The sequence below is a fragment of the Hylaeus anthracinus genome, unplaced genomic scaffold, assembly GCF_026225885.1.
Source record: "Hylaeus anthracinus isolate JK02 unplaced genomic scaffold, UHH_iyHylAnth1.0_haploid 2, whole genome shotgun sequence".
NCBI classification, from domain to species: Eukaryota; Metazoa; Arthropoda; class Insecta; order Hymenoptera; family Colletidae; genus Hylaeus; species Hylaeus anthracinus.
In genome coordinates, this window is record NW_026534838.1 from 1,419,467 (window position 1) to 1,436,102 (window position 16,636).

At 36.1% G+C, this 16,636-nt stretch overlaps 1 protein-coding gene across 5 annotated transcripts in view; it reads left to right on the plus strand.

The window, feature by feature from the left end:
* The window catches only part of LOC128892937 (S phase cyclin A-associated protein in the endoplasmic reticulum), a 56,035-nt gene extending 41,326 nt beyond the window's left edge, over positions 1-14,709 (plus strand). For 3 of the 5 annotated variants that reach the window (XM_054153594.1, XM_054153596.1, XM_054153595.1), the window contains 4 exons: positions 541-964; positions 2,784-2,975; positions 10,236-10,409; positions 11,753-14,709. In XM_054153594.1, the coding sequence (XP_054009569.1) occupies positions 541-964; positions 2,784-2,975; positions 10,236-10,409; positions 11,753-11,830 (868 nt within the window). In that variant the 3' untranslated portion in view covers positions 11,831-14,709. Of the gene's footprint in view, positions 1-540; positions 965-2,783; positions 2,976-3,104; positions 3,214-10,235; positions 10,410-11,752 lie in introns of those variants that run through there. The other 2 variants (XM_054153597.1, XR_008461209.1) reach the window with 2 other exon arrangements.
* The last annotated feature ends 1,927 nt before the right edge of the window (positions 14,710-16,636 follow it).

Below are 16,636 nucleotides of genomic sequence, written 5' to 3' on the forward strand. Positions count from 1 at the left end.
TGCTTTAGTCAAGTCTGGGTAAATCAAATCTGAATGAACAATCTGATGAATCCTACAAATGTTTTTATAGGAATCCACCTTATCTCTTCAGGGTAGGTGACTCTCCCATTTAGAAACCTAAGCAATAAAATGCTAAAATGATCAGATTCTTCGAACCTGAAGAATTTTTTAAAAACCAAGAGATGTTGTTCCATCCCTTATAGTTACCCCCACAAGGGATGTTGGTTCTAATATAGACCTCTTTATCTAACAAATTACGAATATCAAGTATTTTACGACAACTACATACTAACATTATATTAACAACCACACTATTACATAATATTATTACAAAAATGAACACACTCCCTAAAATAATATTTCGACTCATCCATGCATCCATTACGTCCATCTTCACTTAAAAAACTTTCAGGTGTGCTGTATTGAAATTAAGTACCAGCATTATATACCTCATATCTCTACATATCAATTCTTGTCCAATTAAACGAAATAAAATCTAATTCTTCATCAACTCCAACCTTTCCTTTTTTTCTGCTGCAGATATCTGGTGGCAGGTGGCCTGGTGGATCGAGTGTCCCGCCACAGTCGCGCTCTGATCGAGGCTGAGTTTTTCGTGGACCAGGATCACGAATCGCCACTTTTGATATCCTCCTACGATCTTCTGTTCCGCATCTGTTCCCACCTGAAGAAACCTCCGGACCAGGAGTCTGGCAGCGTTCACGAGAACAACAACAGCGTGGAACAGACGATCGTAGAATCACACCTTCTCGCGACGCTGTCCTCAACCGAGGCTGCAGGTGCCATTGGCGCACTTTATGCAGCGGTCGCGCTCACCCCACAGAATCAGAAGGGGTCGTCGCCGACTCCTAACCAGACCACGATGCCCCAGTCCACGAGGGTTCTGATCGTCAAGTGCCTCAGGCTACTCAAGTCCATTGCAGGGCTGAATCTTTTGAGATTACAGGTGAGTTTATTCATTGTCGATAATTATTATTTATTATAATATTCCAAATGTATGTTTGTATACATTTGTTGATGTATATATAAATATATATGGTACATATACAAGCTTATTCATACATATATTTGTCTAAAGAAAAATTCATTTGGCAATATCAAAACTGTTATTCAATTTAGTCAAACTTCTTCAAAAAAACATACAGGTTAGGAATATTTATAGAATTGACCAATGATAGATAATATTCCTAGAAAGTCAAATTACCATTCTAGATCTGACTCCTTATCAAAAACCTAGCATAACAGTTCCTGGATATGTATATATAAATATATACGTACTTATATACTATACAAGCTTATTCATACATATATTTTTACAATGAAAAATTCATTTCCCAATATCAAAATTGTTATATCAAAAATCAATATAAAAAATCACTAACAGTGATTCAGTGTGGCAAAACTGTTACTTAATTCAATCAAACTTCTTCAAATGACATAGAGGTTACGAATATTTATGGGATTGACTAATAATAAATAATATTCTTTGAAAGTCTAATTAACATTCTAAGCCTAACATTCTAAACCTAGCCTAACAGTTTCTGAGGTCCTCGCACAGGACGACACTCAGAGGGGTAGTTTCACCCCCTGTAATTTGAGTTACCACAGCTAAGAAAAAAAATACGTTGTCCCTTATGTTAGACCGCCTGACCTGTGAGGTTGAATAGAAACGGAGGTGGGTCCTTGATGGAGCAACCGTCAGTGGTCCTCCTCATTAGGTCGAGGCCCGTGGAAAGTGCAATGGAGATATCGTGCGCCCAGGGGGTTTGCCTGTCAAGATTGAAAGGCCTCCTGTGAAGTCTGCAATGATCAGACCACGAATTGAATCGAAACCTCGCGCCCCCAACCATAAAAACTATAAGGGCCGTCCTGTGTCCCGCAGGAGGCCGCGCAGGGTCCCGCGGGACGCTGCTCCGATTATCCTTGCGCCCGGCAGCCGGCGTTTGCCCAAAAACCAACGTTTATTATCTATTCCCTTTGACTTACTGGCCGCGCGGTCTAGTTGAAATGAAACTGCCCTTCAATCTCCGCAGGAATCTCTTGTTCTGCTCGAGGCTGGGTCAATCGTGACCCACGCTGAGGCTCTCCGATACGTAAACAATTATACAGGGTGTCCCGTAACTGGTGGCATAAGCGAAAAATTGAATCGAAAATGTTAAATAAAATGTTTTCATATGAAGCTTTTTTTTGGGAAAAAATAAGCTTGGAAAGTTTGATATCTTAGATTTATTTTACTTTCTTCTTATGCTTATCGAACGGGACCTTTAGTTAAATACTGGTAACTTATAGCAATCGAAACAAATTTTTAAAATTACTTTTTTCGAAAATAAAGCTTCGTATGGAAACATTTTATTGCACATTCTCGATTCAATTTTTCACGTAGAATTACCCCATGCTCGCTTGTACTACTATGTAGTTACGGGACACCCTGTGTATTTCACGGTTTATGACACGGCATTAGAGATTAGGAAATCGGTGTTAAAAACATCACCAAAAGGTATTATGCAAAATGAATAACATTATAATAATTGTAGAATATATTCAGCGTACATTATGTACAATTTTACGTATGTTTTCTATGTTATTGTACGTCATGAATGCATAAAATCCGCAGTCTATTTATTATGAACAATAATTACATTTGATAAATATTTAAATTCGTCTTTAGCTACTTCCTTGACTACTACAATTTTAAACAAAAATTTGCAATCACGTATGTTTATTTGTGCATTATCAGTGAAATTTCGAATATCTTCTGGTTTCAGAATCTGTTAGGAATGGAAGGTACCAGTTTGCAATGGCGACTGATAGCTAGTCATCTGATAACTCGATTATCACGGGATCCAATATCGCACAAGCCGGAAATTGGATCTGCGCAGAACACTAGTAGTACTTACATCCTGTCGGAACTGTTCCAGGTTCTGGGGTATTTTGCAGTTAACAACCCGGAAAATCAGGTAAGTGCGATCTTCGGAACGCTTTCAATTTTATTGTATTGCAACATTTATGGTAGTTTGCTGTTTGAATTAGCGTCACCATAATTTCAACAATAAATTTTAATAATATTCATTAATAATATTCACTAGGGGATAGTCTAGTAGACGTTTATGGATGTTGGCCAAATTGTTGCTTAAAATATTTTGTGTAATGGGTATATGTATAACACAAGAGAAACTCATGGATAAGAAAACATAATATATTAAATGAAAAACTTATACACTAAAGGTTACATAGAAATATGAGAGTATAAACATATACACATCCACGAAAGAAGGTGCAGAGGAGACAAAGTGTCTAAACATATATTTATGTATCTCAGACAATCAAGGAAGCCTTGGAAGTTATACAGGACGCGACACTAGCGCCGCCATGCGGCACTCGTTGCCCCCAAAGGCGGCGCTAGTGTCTCTCCTTTTGCAACCATCACTATTTCCACTTCTAACAGTCTCTGACGCGGATTACACATGAAATATACATCGTTACAACGTTGACAGTCGCGAACCATCATCAACAGCCATCATCATCCTAAAAATCAACCGTCCCGACATATACTCGTCCAGGAAGATCCATCCCGGGACCTGACCAGTTTAAGACCGGCTCCCAGCCACCAAACAAACCATCTATCAATCCCCGGAACGAGTCGGTCGATCACACCCGGTACATTCGGGTGAAATGCGTCGCGCGACACGAGGCGAAGAAGGAAGAAGCTGTTAGACACAACACACTCAGCGGACGTCCCATCAATATACGGCCGAATGCAGTTAAGATATATTTACTCGGTTCCATTCCATACGTCAGCCGCGCGCACGCACACGACGCCCTACGAGAGGAGGGTGCATCAATCCGAGCGCGTGGATCGGGATGCGTTGCGTTGAGTGCATCAACGACGGAGCGCATTCGTCTTTCGGCACCTTTTTTAAGGGGCCCCGAAAGTGCACCCCGATACCCGAGGAAATCGGTGGAAAAACGCTTTTAACCTTTAAAAGGGAGATGGAGTTGGAGAAGCTGATCAAAAGTAGGGAAGAAAATTCTGATTCTTTAACATTTATGGGTATTATACAGTACTTGAGAGTTTTCTTTGCTGAAGTCGTTAATTATTTGTTTTAAAGTGAGATTATAAAAAGCTGGAAAAGCTGACCAAGAAAAGAGAAATGAAATTCTGATTCTTTAACACTTTTGGGTGTAATAGAGTACTTAATAATTTACTATTAATCGTCTTTTTGCTATCATAGGTAATACATTCTTACCTATTACTGACATAGCATCATTAAATTATGAAATATTATATAAATATTAATCTCAAAATGATTCTAACCCTGGAAAAACCCTGGAGGTTATAAGGGATGAGACACTAGCGCCATTTTATGAAATACTGGTGTTTGCGAAAGGAGAGACACTAGCGCCGCTTTTGGTGGCAACGACTGCTGCATGGCGGCGTTAGTGTCGCGTCCTGTATAACTTCCAGGGCTTTCTTGATTAATTGAGATTAGGGATGGCGTGAAAAATCACTAACAGTGATTTAGTGTGGCAAAACTATTACTTAATTTAGTCAAATTTCTTCAAAAGACATAGAGGTTACGAATATTTATGGGATTGACCAATAATAGATAATATTCCTCGAAAGTCTAATTAACATTCTAGATCCGACTCCTTACCGAAAACCTAGCATAACAGTTCCTGAACTGTTTTCCTGAACAGTGATTTTTCACGGTGATCACACAGTCACGATCGCGGTCGTGATTAAACTATGATCATGACCGTGATCCGGAAGATGGCGTTTCAGAAGCGGTTCATGTTGATTGTTATCGTTAGTGTGTCGTTGTCTCCCCTTAGCAGAAATTCAACAAACTACAAATGAGTCAAATTTAAATTGTATTAAAATTATATTAACATTGCTTTTAGACCATATTATAATACATACATAATCTAAGAACAGCGTAATTCGTGAAAAGCGAAAAGAATGTTCTCTACCAATTTAGAAGCGATCACGAAGAATCACGAATCACTGTGAAAAATCGTCGTGATTGAGAATGAACGTGATTGAATCACGAGTGATTTAAAAGTAGCAGTTTACGCCATCTCTAGCTGAGATACATAAATTTTGTTTAGTACTTTGTCTTCTCTGCACCTTCTTTTATGGATGTGTATATGTGCAGAAGAGGAAAAGTATTTAAATAATGTTTAGGGACTGTGAAAATTCAGGGAGAAAAACCCTAGAGGTTATAAAGGATGAGACACTAGCGCCATTTTGTGAAATAGTGGTGGTTGCGAAATAAGAGACACCAGCGCCGCCATTGGTGGCAGCGAGTGCCGCATGGCGGCGCTAGCGTCGCGTCCTGTATAACTTGCAAGGCTTTCTCGATTGTCTGAGATACATAAATATTGTTTAGACATTATTCTAAATTATTAGTGTGCCTAGAATTTTGTTTGCAATGAATTCCTTCATGTTCTACTTTCTCTCCTCCGTCACTGCTTAGCCAAGAATAATCGATGCTCTTCAAGAACAGATTAAATGTCGAGTGAAGCAGTACACGTGGCCAGTGTTTGCTCTCGAAAAAACCTCATCTATATGCAAAGTTCGAAATCGATGATAGGGGTTCGGCGAGTACAATTAAAGAACAACAGCTTTTGTTTTAAAAACGTGAAGGCCCAATGAAGTTTACCATCTTGGTGTAAATATTTATATATAAAGATAATCCACTACAAAAAGTTATTTTTATCTGAATTTAAATTGAAGATTTCAAACTATGTAACAAAAAAGAAAAACTAATGTAGACTCCTGCTTCCTACATATTTATTGGCCACGCAACTCTCTAATAGAAAACAATAAATTGAAAGTGAGTTGCTATTTATTTCAGTGAGCAGGAACACTACGCTAGGGCGACGTTAAACTTCGCCATCGTTTGAATAATTATAGACAAACAAAACCATACCAAATGGTCTCGAAAGTTACATACGAGTGTTTGTCGTATGTCCGTAAGCTTGGCAATGAAGCGACTGGAGCCACTGAAATAGGCAGGAATAAATTGCAACGCCTGCGAGGATGCTCGCGGGGAATCCAGTTTGAAAACGATCAACACTGACTCGAGTAACTTTGAGAAACGTTCTGTGTATTCAATCGAAACCACGAACATTGAAACACGATTTCAAACATTCCTGGGATTAAGAAAGGTCGGGAATAAACAAATACTTCTTGGGTACCCAGTGTAAATTCATGTCATAAACATATAAACGTTTATAAACAGATATAAACATAAAAACATTTAAAAACAGACATAAACGGATATAAACATGTAAACGTTTATAAACAGATATAAACTTTTAAACGTTTATAAATAGATATAAACTTATAAACGTTTATAAACAGATATAAACATATAAACGTTTATAAACGGATATAAACATATAAACGTTTATAAACAGATATAAGCGGATATAAACATATAAACGTTTATAAACAGATATAAACGGATATAAACATATAATCGTTTATAAACAGATAAAAACGTATATACACATATAAACATGTAAACGTTTATAAACATATAAACAGATATAAACGTATATACACATATAAACATGTAAACGTTTATAAACATATAAACGTTTATAAACAGATATAAATGGATATAAACATATAAACGTTTATAAACAGATATAAACATATAAACGTTTATAAACAGATATAAACATATAAACACATAAACACATCTAAACACATAAACACATCTAAACACATAAACACATATAAACGTATAAACACATAAAGATATTGAATTCCAGGAAATAAAAATTAGTCTCCCATTTGTTATTTATTCATCAGTCGGATAAGAGTCGTGCCTGCCCAATTCCTGTCGGTCGGAGAGACATTTTTCTTCGACGTTCACCGAGATAGTAACGAGTTAGGCTTACACGTGAAAATGTCCGACGGTCTGGCGCCTTCCAGAACGTCGCGACGTCTTTTCTTTCTGCGCGACTATCGAGTCCCATTTTTTCGAGATATCGGGGGTCCTCGGAAATTCCACGAGGCCTGAAGGCATTCGATCTATGCCGGAGGATTTCGAGAGAGAACGGTCAGTTTAGATTAGACGCGACGCAGGGCGACCCTTGAGCGCGTTTCATGGCGGAGCAGCTTGCGCATACCTCGAGCCTAATTGTGCTGCTTATGGGTTCCTTCATTTCTGGTTCCCTTATCGTGGCGAGATGGCTCCGCTAGGTCTCGATTAGTAAGATGTAACAATTTGTCCTTGCCTTCATACCGAGCATTCTATTTATACTTGGTAATCTGGTAAGTACTTTCATTTGTCGATGTTAACTTTTGTTGGAAGAAATTGAAACTTGTGTTTAATTCAATCAGAAACGTGTTATCGATCCTGGTTCTACAACCTCTCTCCATTTTTCATTGTCTTAATTCCAGCTTTTCCAAAATTGGTCCAGTTTTGAATTAAAAGACATGTCTAGTACTGCTATTACATGTTCAATATTGTTCAATTTTTTTGCAAGTTAAAAAATATTTTAGTGATAAAAATAGGTGGCAATGAATCAGTGCAAGGTCCACAATGTCTAATGGATGTGATAAAACAATTGTATAATAATTGTAGTTTATTCTATTGATAATTATAATATACTAACTGTGCCCCAATTCAAAATAATGTCCTACAGAAACAAATTCAAAATAAAACTTCATCTATTTATTTTATTAATAAATTTTAGGGGAAGAAATAATTACCAGAATTCCTGCATATTTTTAGACTAAAATTTGCGTAAATTAAAGTTTTAAATTAACTTTTAATGTTAACCTCTCATTTCTTTTCTTATTAATTTTATTACTTTTATGTCCTTACTTTTGAAACCAATTCAAAATAAAACTTCATCTATTTATTTTATTAATAAATTTTAAGGGAAGAAATAATTAACTAGAATTCTTACATATTTTTAGAGTAGAATTTGCCTAAATTAAAGTTTTAAATTAACTTTTAATGTTAACCTCTCATTTCTTTTCTTATTAATTTTATTTTAAATTGGTTGCTGTACGAATACTTATTACACTGATTGTATTTTATGTCGTTCGCATTCGACCGAGTGTTCTTACGGAGTTTTTACGGATAAAGCTAGTGCTTTCTGGTTGCGGATTTCACGAATACCTTGAAACTTACCACTTCACGAAACAAATTTTTTCGGCGTGGCGTTCTGTATACGTTAGTTAAGTGGTTAATCAACTCTGGGAGCGTTTTAAATACGATAAAAATACATAGGACCCGTGATCGTCGTAAATCTAGCGGGCGGTTTTATGCGACGTAAAAACGGTCTTAAAATAACACAGAAAATGATACTCTATGGAAGAAGGTTCACCATAAAGTACCATATAATTTATTTAGGCGACGAGCCTTTCGCTTAACATAAAACGAATTTAAAGGCTCGGGAATTATTTATATGATCGCTTCTTCATTTTACGCTCCTTTGTGTTTGCTGCGTGTTCGCGTTACGTTTATTGACTTATTCGTTGTATTTTACTGTTAGGATGATTTATTATTATTTAGGATGGTGGTATTATTCAGTTTTTATTAATAAACAGAATAATGCATGTCCTCAATGCTCCTTTATTGTGAACAATAATTACATTTGATAAATATTTTAATTCATCTTTAGCTACTTCCTTGACTACTACGATTTTAAATAAAAATTTGCAAATAATTGGTAAACATCGCTTTTTTTATTTATGTGGTTGAATAAAAATTAGGATTAATTGAATTGAATAAATTAAATCAACAACCCTGTTCGTTATATATTTTAATTCATCTTTAGCTACTTCCTTGACTACTAAAATTTTTAATTGACTACTAGAATTTTAAACCAAAATTTGCAAATAATTGGTAAACATCGCTTTTTTTATTTTTGTGGTTGAATAAAAATTAGGATTAATTGAATTCAGTACATTAAATCAACTACCCTGTTCAATAAATATTTTAATTCATCTTTAGTTAGAATTAAAAATTTTTTTCTCTAACTCCTAGAAATTTAAACGAAAATTTGCAAATAATTAGTAAATATCTTTTTTTTCATTCGTGGTCAAATAAAAATTAGAGTTAATTAAATTAAATAAATAAAATAATTCGAGTGTCTTCAGCCACGATCTCCAAACGTATAAAAATTGAACTCATCGTACTTAGCTCATAATTTGCCACCCGAAGTAAAAATTCCATTCGATTGTCTCCCTTCCTTTCAACGCTATTGATTCGGTATTACTCCCATCGCTGGTAAAAGGAGAATAGAAAGAGAGAAAATAGAAGAAAAATGCATAATGTGGGTACTTCCTGCGAGAGGGATTGCTACAGGTGCCTGCTTGAGGACACTTGTTGAACCGCAGATGTCCTAGAACGCTTCCTTGTCCTTCGAACCCGCTGGTTCTCGACACCTGTGCATAAACGCGCTGTTTCCCACGATATTTAAGGAAACTAATGACTCTGCACATACGCGTCTCTTGTAATTAACGGTCTTCGTTCCCGGACGACCGTACTTAACTTTCCTTCATGTGGGTGTTTTGCAATGGAAAGCAAATCTTACGACAGTCTTCGAGAATATCGTCCAAAGGGAGAATGTACAGAAAATATTTATACTTGCAACTGATTATTGCTCGTTTATTAATTGCAGTTGAAAAAGTTTAGTTATTTATCATAACACGACGACTGCCAGACAAATATTCTTGAAAGTTTCTGCTAGAGTTGAATATTATTTAAACTACAAATTTTTGTTCAAAATTTTATATTTGCAAATTTTTGTTTAAAATTGTAGTAGTCAAGGAACTTAAACAGATGAATTAAAATATTTATTGGACATGGTTGTTGATTTAATTTATTCAATTCAATTAATCCTAATTTTTATTTGGCCATGAATGAAATGTTTATTTATTTTTGTAACTTCGTCAGAATGCAAAATTCCATTCCAATTCGTTTTCTTTGGTACTTACTGTCAGAATTAATTTCTTTAGTTCGTCAGTGGAAGCCACACGTGTTAAAGCTAAATACCCCTGATGACACAGTTAAAAAGTATAAAAAATAGAACAGAAAATATTTATACTTTAAATTGATTATTGCTCATTTATTAATTCCATTTGAAAAAGTTCAGTTATTCATCTTAAGGTGAAAGGTCACTGATAACACAGCCTAAAATTATATAAACTTTTGTTATTATCGTGCACGAAATGAATTTTGTTTCAGTTAATACTGCAGTCGGCTGGGGTTGGTCCAAGCGTTCTACAGCAACTGTGTACTTTGCCGTTTCCGTTTTACGGTGCTCCAGGACTGACGTCGTACATTTTCCCAACACTATTGGCGGCCACGCATCGAAACGGAGAGGCGACGGCCATTTTGTCTTGCGAAATGTCTTATCAGGTAAGTGTACCAGTTTCGAACTTAACCTAAAACTAGCTATTTCGGATAGTGTTGGATTATTTATTAGCAGTGAATAAGGAACTCATGCAGGGAAAGGGTATAACCGTGCCCATGTGCCAAATTGATAAATGAACATATCAATTAATAGAGCGTTAAAAAAATACAATTTGTCCCAAGTATCAACCCCGTACCCTTACTGGAAGGGTAGTTACAGGGTAAAATGCGATTTACAGTTTAAGCTGTATATCTTTTGATGCACTGTATCAAAGATTTTGAAAAAAGTTAGGGATATTCTACTTCATGGCGTACGTGTTTGTGAATTTTTTCAGAATATTTCACTACAAAATTGATTTTTAAAAAATTCAAGAAGTTTAAAAGTAATTTTGCTGGATAGAAATTATGAAATGACCACGTTTATATATTTACACTGTATATAATGTCCTTATGTCCTTATGTCCTTATGTCCGAATGTCCTTATTCTTCCACATGAAGAAAGATCAGTTTTCCTCGGAAACTACGCTTTTAGGATTTTTTAAATACTTTTACATACTAATTTTAGTCAAAGTTAACCCTTTGGACTCGTGAGGTGACTTTCAGTCACCACTAGGTTTTCTTTAGGTTTAATTTCTTTGGAACTCGAAATGTCAAAAAAATGATTGTCGTTGAGGCCAAGGGGACCTGATTCTCAAGTCTCAAATTAAGGATCTCATTTAAGAAGTTAATCTAAGCTTAACATTCGTGACAATAGAATGCTAAAAAAGCATTTCGAGTTGCTGATAGGTACCCAGAAGAAAGACCTCGAGTGCAAAGGGTTAACCTTAGAAATTAAATAATATTAGTGCGAGAAAAATAAATAATTCAGGTCTGAAAGCGTTAATCAAGATAATGAGGTATATAAGGTCTTTGCTGAACCTCACAGCGAGTTAGAACTATTCCATCATTAAGTTACTATTTCTAAAGACTGTCACTATTTAACTCTACCTGCTGAGCTCAGTCTTCATCATCTCTATCCATTCCAACTGGCCTCTGCTGGTCCAAAAGTCATTCTTCCTCTTATATTTAATGCAAAAACAATGTTTGTCTTGCAGTTGCTTGATGAATTATTCTTAAGTTTTAGGTTAAGTTTGGTCCTAGTATATTGGACCTCACTGTTGCATTTTTTTGCTAGAAACCACTATTCCTACAATTATTCCATCCTCAAGTTACCATCTCTAAAGAGTATCACTATTTAATTCTGCCTGCTGAACTCAGTCTTCATCAACTTCATCCTATAAAACTGACCTCTTCCGCTCCAAAAGTCATTCTTCCTCTCTCATTTAATGCAAAACCGTTCTCTCTTTCAGTTGCTGGAAGAGTACAGAGATTCAGACGACGGCAAGCTGAATCCTTTGGTTCGTCTACTGAAGGACCCGAGTCCTTAGGCGTTCCAGCCAGAGTTGGGTTAGTCTGCTTGAGTTTCGTCAAATTTCTTCGTTACACGCCACGAATGTCACGTGGACGTTAAAACGCTGGACCATTAACTCGTATTCCGTTCGGAAACGTCGGACAGGAGAAAATTGTTGTTAGGTACGTCCATCGTTAGTTGAAAAGCTGTTGCATTTGCGCGCCTCGAGGCTGGGACTCGAAGGCGACTATCTTTACCAAATGCACACTCGCGAACAGTGTCGAGACGTTAAGAGTGATTAGCGACGTATACTTGGAGGCAAAATTTCTACCCAGTCGAATCTCTACCAATCAATCGAAATGACAATCAATCGAAGGGTTTTTGCAGAAAGTGACACAGACAGAGAGGGGCTGCTCGAGTTCTGTTGGACTTGAAAGTGCTGCTGACAATCAATTACGTGGTCAGAAAATAATTCCTGATATCATTGTGGTATCGATAGCACTCCCGAAGGTATTACTTCACTCACTAATAAAATATTTTCCTCGTTAATCGAACTGTCTTCACACTCTGACTTATTCTTTGTATTTCGATTTTCGAAATTCTGAAAAGAATTCTGAAAAGAAAGACTCTGAAAAGAATTCTGATCCTATCATTTCTGAGCCCAATGTTCCAAATTAAACTGCATCAATCGATATCAAAATGATAACATAGATAATTTTCTCAAGTTAGCAGTACTTCCAGAACAATAACGTGTTCCGAACTTCGATCTCGTGATACGTGGTATTTGAATAGCAATAGGGACCTTGAAAAGTATTTTTTTACTCGTGTAGAAAACACGACGATACTGTGATAATTTGCTACGCTCGAATTCGAGATGGATGGGCGGGGCGAATTATTTCGTAGAGCTTTGTTTTTCTGGAAAACGAAGTCTTTTCCAGTCGTCTAAGGATGACTTTTCTTAACGTTAGCTTTTGTAGGTATATAATCGTTGTGATTTCTCGACGAATTGTTAAATTGGTCGATTAATTGAACGGTGTATAGTTTGACACATTAGAAACGGTCCCTGGTAGGCGTGGCCTGTGGGTGGTGGGAGTGAAACTGGGCGTGGACGGTGCGCGGTGAGAGGTGATCCTAGGCGTGACCTGTGCGTGGTAGGGGTGAAACTGGGCGTGGTATGGTGAACCGTCACGCTTTTTTTGCTTCTATTTGGGAGATCCGAACTTGAAATTGAAGTTCTTCCACCGTGGTCTTTCTGAGGGGTCTTATCTGAGTTGTCGAGCTGTAACTTTTAACGTAGTCTCATTGTCTTATAAGTTGGGAAAATGGTTTCCTCTTTATAAGCTTGATTTCACGTTACCTTATATCTAGTAGAACAACATAAAATTTTTATTTATCTTTGTTAAATTTGTAATTGTTCTCATCTTTCGGATATTCGTTTAGAGAAATTGGATGATACAACTAGTCAGTCCTACTGTTTTCTTTTTACATTTAATGAATTTAATTTTCTCTTGGAACTTTACATAATTTTGTAAAGATGACGTTGATTCTTTTTTGTTAATTATTATATTGTGTTAGCCTTATATATTCAGTTTAATAGTTTAATTCTTTATTTTTTGTTTTATTAGAAGTAGTCTCGTACTTAGATAATTCGAAATGGAGAAAAGGGAAAATGCATTTTGAAATCATTTGAAAAATGTGAAAAAAAAAGTAAAGTAGTTATCATTAGGCATTATTCATAAATAGCGTTAGAGTTTAATCGATAATGAATTATATTTTCGTTAAATGGAATGTGACGAAGAATTTTTATTTTTTATCTTAATGAATTTCACTCTTACTTGGAAGATCTGATTTGAAAACGAGGAGCGTTTCGCTTGAACAGTCAACTGAATTGCGACTGAAGGATCGATTTGTTTCTGTACAAAAACTCTTCGGTTTTCTTTCAATCTCGTGATGGACGCACGTAAGAAAACAATTTTCGTGCGAGTTTCAGAGATCGCCGTTGAAATTGCCAGTTATTTGCTGAGCGTAATCGAAATTTAGCACCATTACCAACTGTCTCTTACGAGGTAACGAATCTCTTTATTTTCCGTTGCAAGAAATAGCTTTAACGGGTTCGCGATTTACGATTTACGATTGTAATTGTTTATTGTTTGGAGCTGGAGAGATTACCACGAAATAAAGGCTTTTTACCTGTGGTTCTCTCGCACCTGCTCAGGTTATGAATTTACCTGAGATTTACAAGATGTTCCTTTATAAAAAAACGAAACAAAATTATTTAAAATTAATTATTACTGTCATTCAAAATTAATGCGGATCTTTATGGCAACATAAATTGTTTGCAAATGTACCTAAAGAAATTAAACCTAAATAGGAATTTATTTTATTCTGCAAATATTATAACGTGAACTTTACTTTCAATGTTTTGTTTATATTCATGGCATATTGTTTGCATTTTGTGGTTTCTTAAACATTCACATTTCCTATAAATGCATAAAGATACCAGTTTATTTATATTACCGAGCGTCTCCCGTAAAAAAGAGTATAAATTCAACCAACAGATGGCACTTCCCATAGACCTTGCTCCACCCATAAGGCGTGGCTAATACCTCGACCAATAGGGCTCTGCATTCCTTCCGCGACAGATCTCTCCAGCTACCAACAGTACATTCGAACGTTTCTTAGTGCACTCATTTCTCTTGTTTTCACGCGTGCCAACAATTCGTGCAAAAACGTGTCTTTTGAACGGGCCTTTTACACATCGTTAGAATTAGAACGATGCTAATCCATGTGTGTGTATGTGTGCGTGTGTGTGTGCGTATGCGTGGAACCATGCGAACCGTACCAAGACGGTATTCAAATTTTTTTTTATCATGTAACGTGTTTTACATAATAGAAATAATTACAAGCTTTGTATTACGTAAAGTGTGCTAAGTTGGAAATGAAGTGATGAAGTGGTCTGAAAAAGGGAAAAAAGGAGCAGATTTGATGAATTTAAATAAATGAAACACGAACGGTAGTCGAGATCGTAAGTATTTAAATAACGAATCGATGGTTTAGTTTACAAAGTTATTCTTTTTTTATTGGTGTCGCATTTTACAGCGCAAGTACGCAGAAATATGGGTGCCTGGGAAGCGCACATCCTATTTCCTCCCTCGTGTTACGTTTCGAACGACCGTTTAGGGTGTTTCGGGAAGATTCCGGTAGTTGAATTTTGACTTGTAAGAGTTTTTACTGAAACGTGTTTAGATGAATTCGGTACTCAAAGTCAGATGTAAACTTTGATTTCATTGGAATATGTGTTCTGAAATGTGAATTTATAGGGTACGTAGAATTTTGTTCTCTGTTATTATTTTTATTTAACAGCATACAGTAATGTCTCAATAAATGCACAAGCTCGGGACTGACCTTGTGCGATTAACGTGGACATCGTATATTCTTTGATGTTTACCGCCGAATGTCGAACCGTAGACAAAGGGAGGGAGTAAAGAAGAGGACGAGAGGAACGAGAACATTGAGGCATGTCGGTGACACAATTGAATGCAACGATGAAACTTTCTTATTATTAACTTTTTTGTTGTAAAACTTTTACCATCATATTTCTGGGATTTTTCTGATTAAAATGAGTCCAAACACGACGTAATTCGCAACATATTTACTTGTAACAACTTATTATGTAGCATATATCGTAGAACAATTACTAAAAAACATAAATGGTAAATATTGTCCGAATTATATCGTTTTTGGTTTCATTTTAATCAGAATGAAATCAAATACGGTGTAATTCGTAACATATTTACTTGTAACAGCATTGTTTAACATTATGTACCATTATGTATCCTTTATCGTAGAACAATAACTAAAAAAAGGTGAATGGTAAATATCGTTCGAATTATATCGTGTTTGGTCTCATTTTAATCAGAAAAATGTCAGGAATATGATAATAAAAGTTTCACAACAAAAAAGTTTCATCGTTGCATTACATTGTGTCACCGACATATCTCGGTGTTTTTCGCTCCGTCCTCTTCTTTACTCGCTGCCCTTGTCTACGTTCGACACTCATGCAGCAAACATCAAAGAATATACAAAGTCTGCCATAAATGCACTAGTTTAATCCCAAAATATATCTCAAGAGGTATATCTCAAGAGGTTGATCTCCCATTGGGGGAGCTGGTTTCTGTGCACTTATCGTGGACAAATCTGTGCGTCTAACGAGACATTACTGTATACAGGGTGTCCCAAAAATGGTGGAGGTCTTTAAAAGGGATAATTCAAGGGGTGATTTGAAACAACTTTTTCCTTAATGAAAATGTTGTTTCAAATCAGCCCCCGAACCACCCCTTTCAAGGACCTCCAACATTCTTGAGACACTCTGTGTATATTCTTTGTTTTCTCAACGAGATCGCGTATGAATATTTTATAGAGATGATTTAAATAAAGATTTATTTTCTAAGAAACTTCAAGTATATTAATTCGAACGTTTGCACGTTACATATATAGAAACGAAATAATATTCAAGTAAATATTTATTCTCGGACGATATATGAGTTCATTGTGGTACAGTGTACGATTATTTATTGATAGGAGAAAAACGAATGTGAGTGTATTTATGAGGTACAGGTTTCAGTGGCTGCAGCGAGCGCACTCGTGCAATGTCCTGCCAATGCAATTAATATTCAAGTATTATACACGTATACATATATATATATATATATATATTTAGGAAATATTTAACGGCGTATCAAAGAAAGTCGATCAAGAATCGCGTAGGTTTACGGTAAAGTAATCATGCTGTAAAACTCTTGTCGCTCCCCCACAGCTGAATCGAAGAAACTTGGCTGAGGGC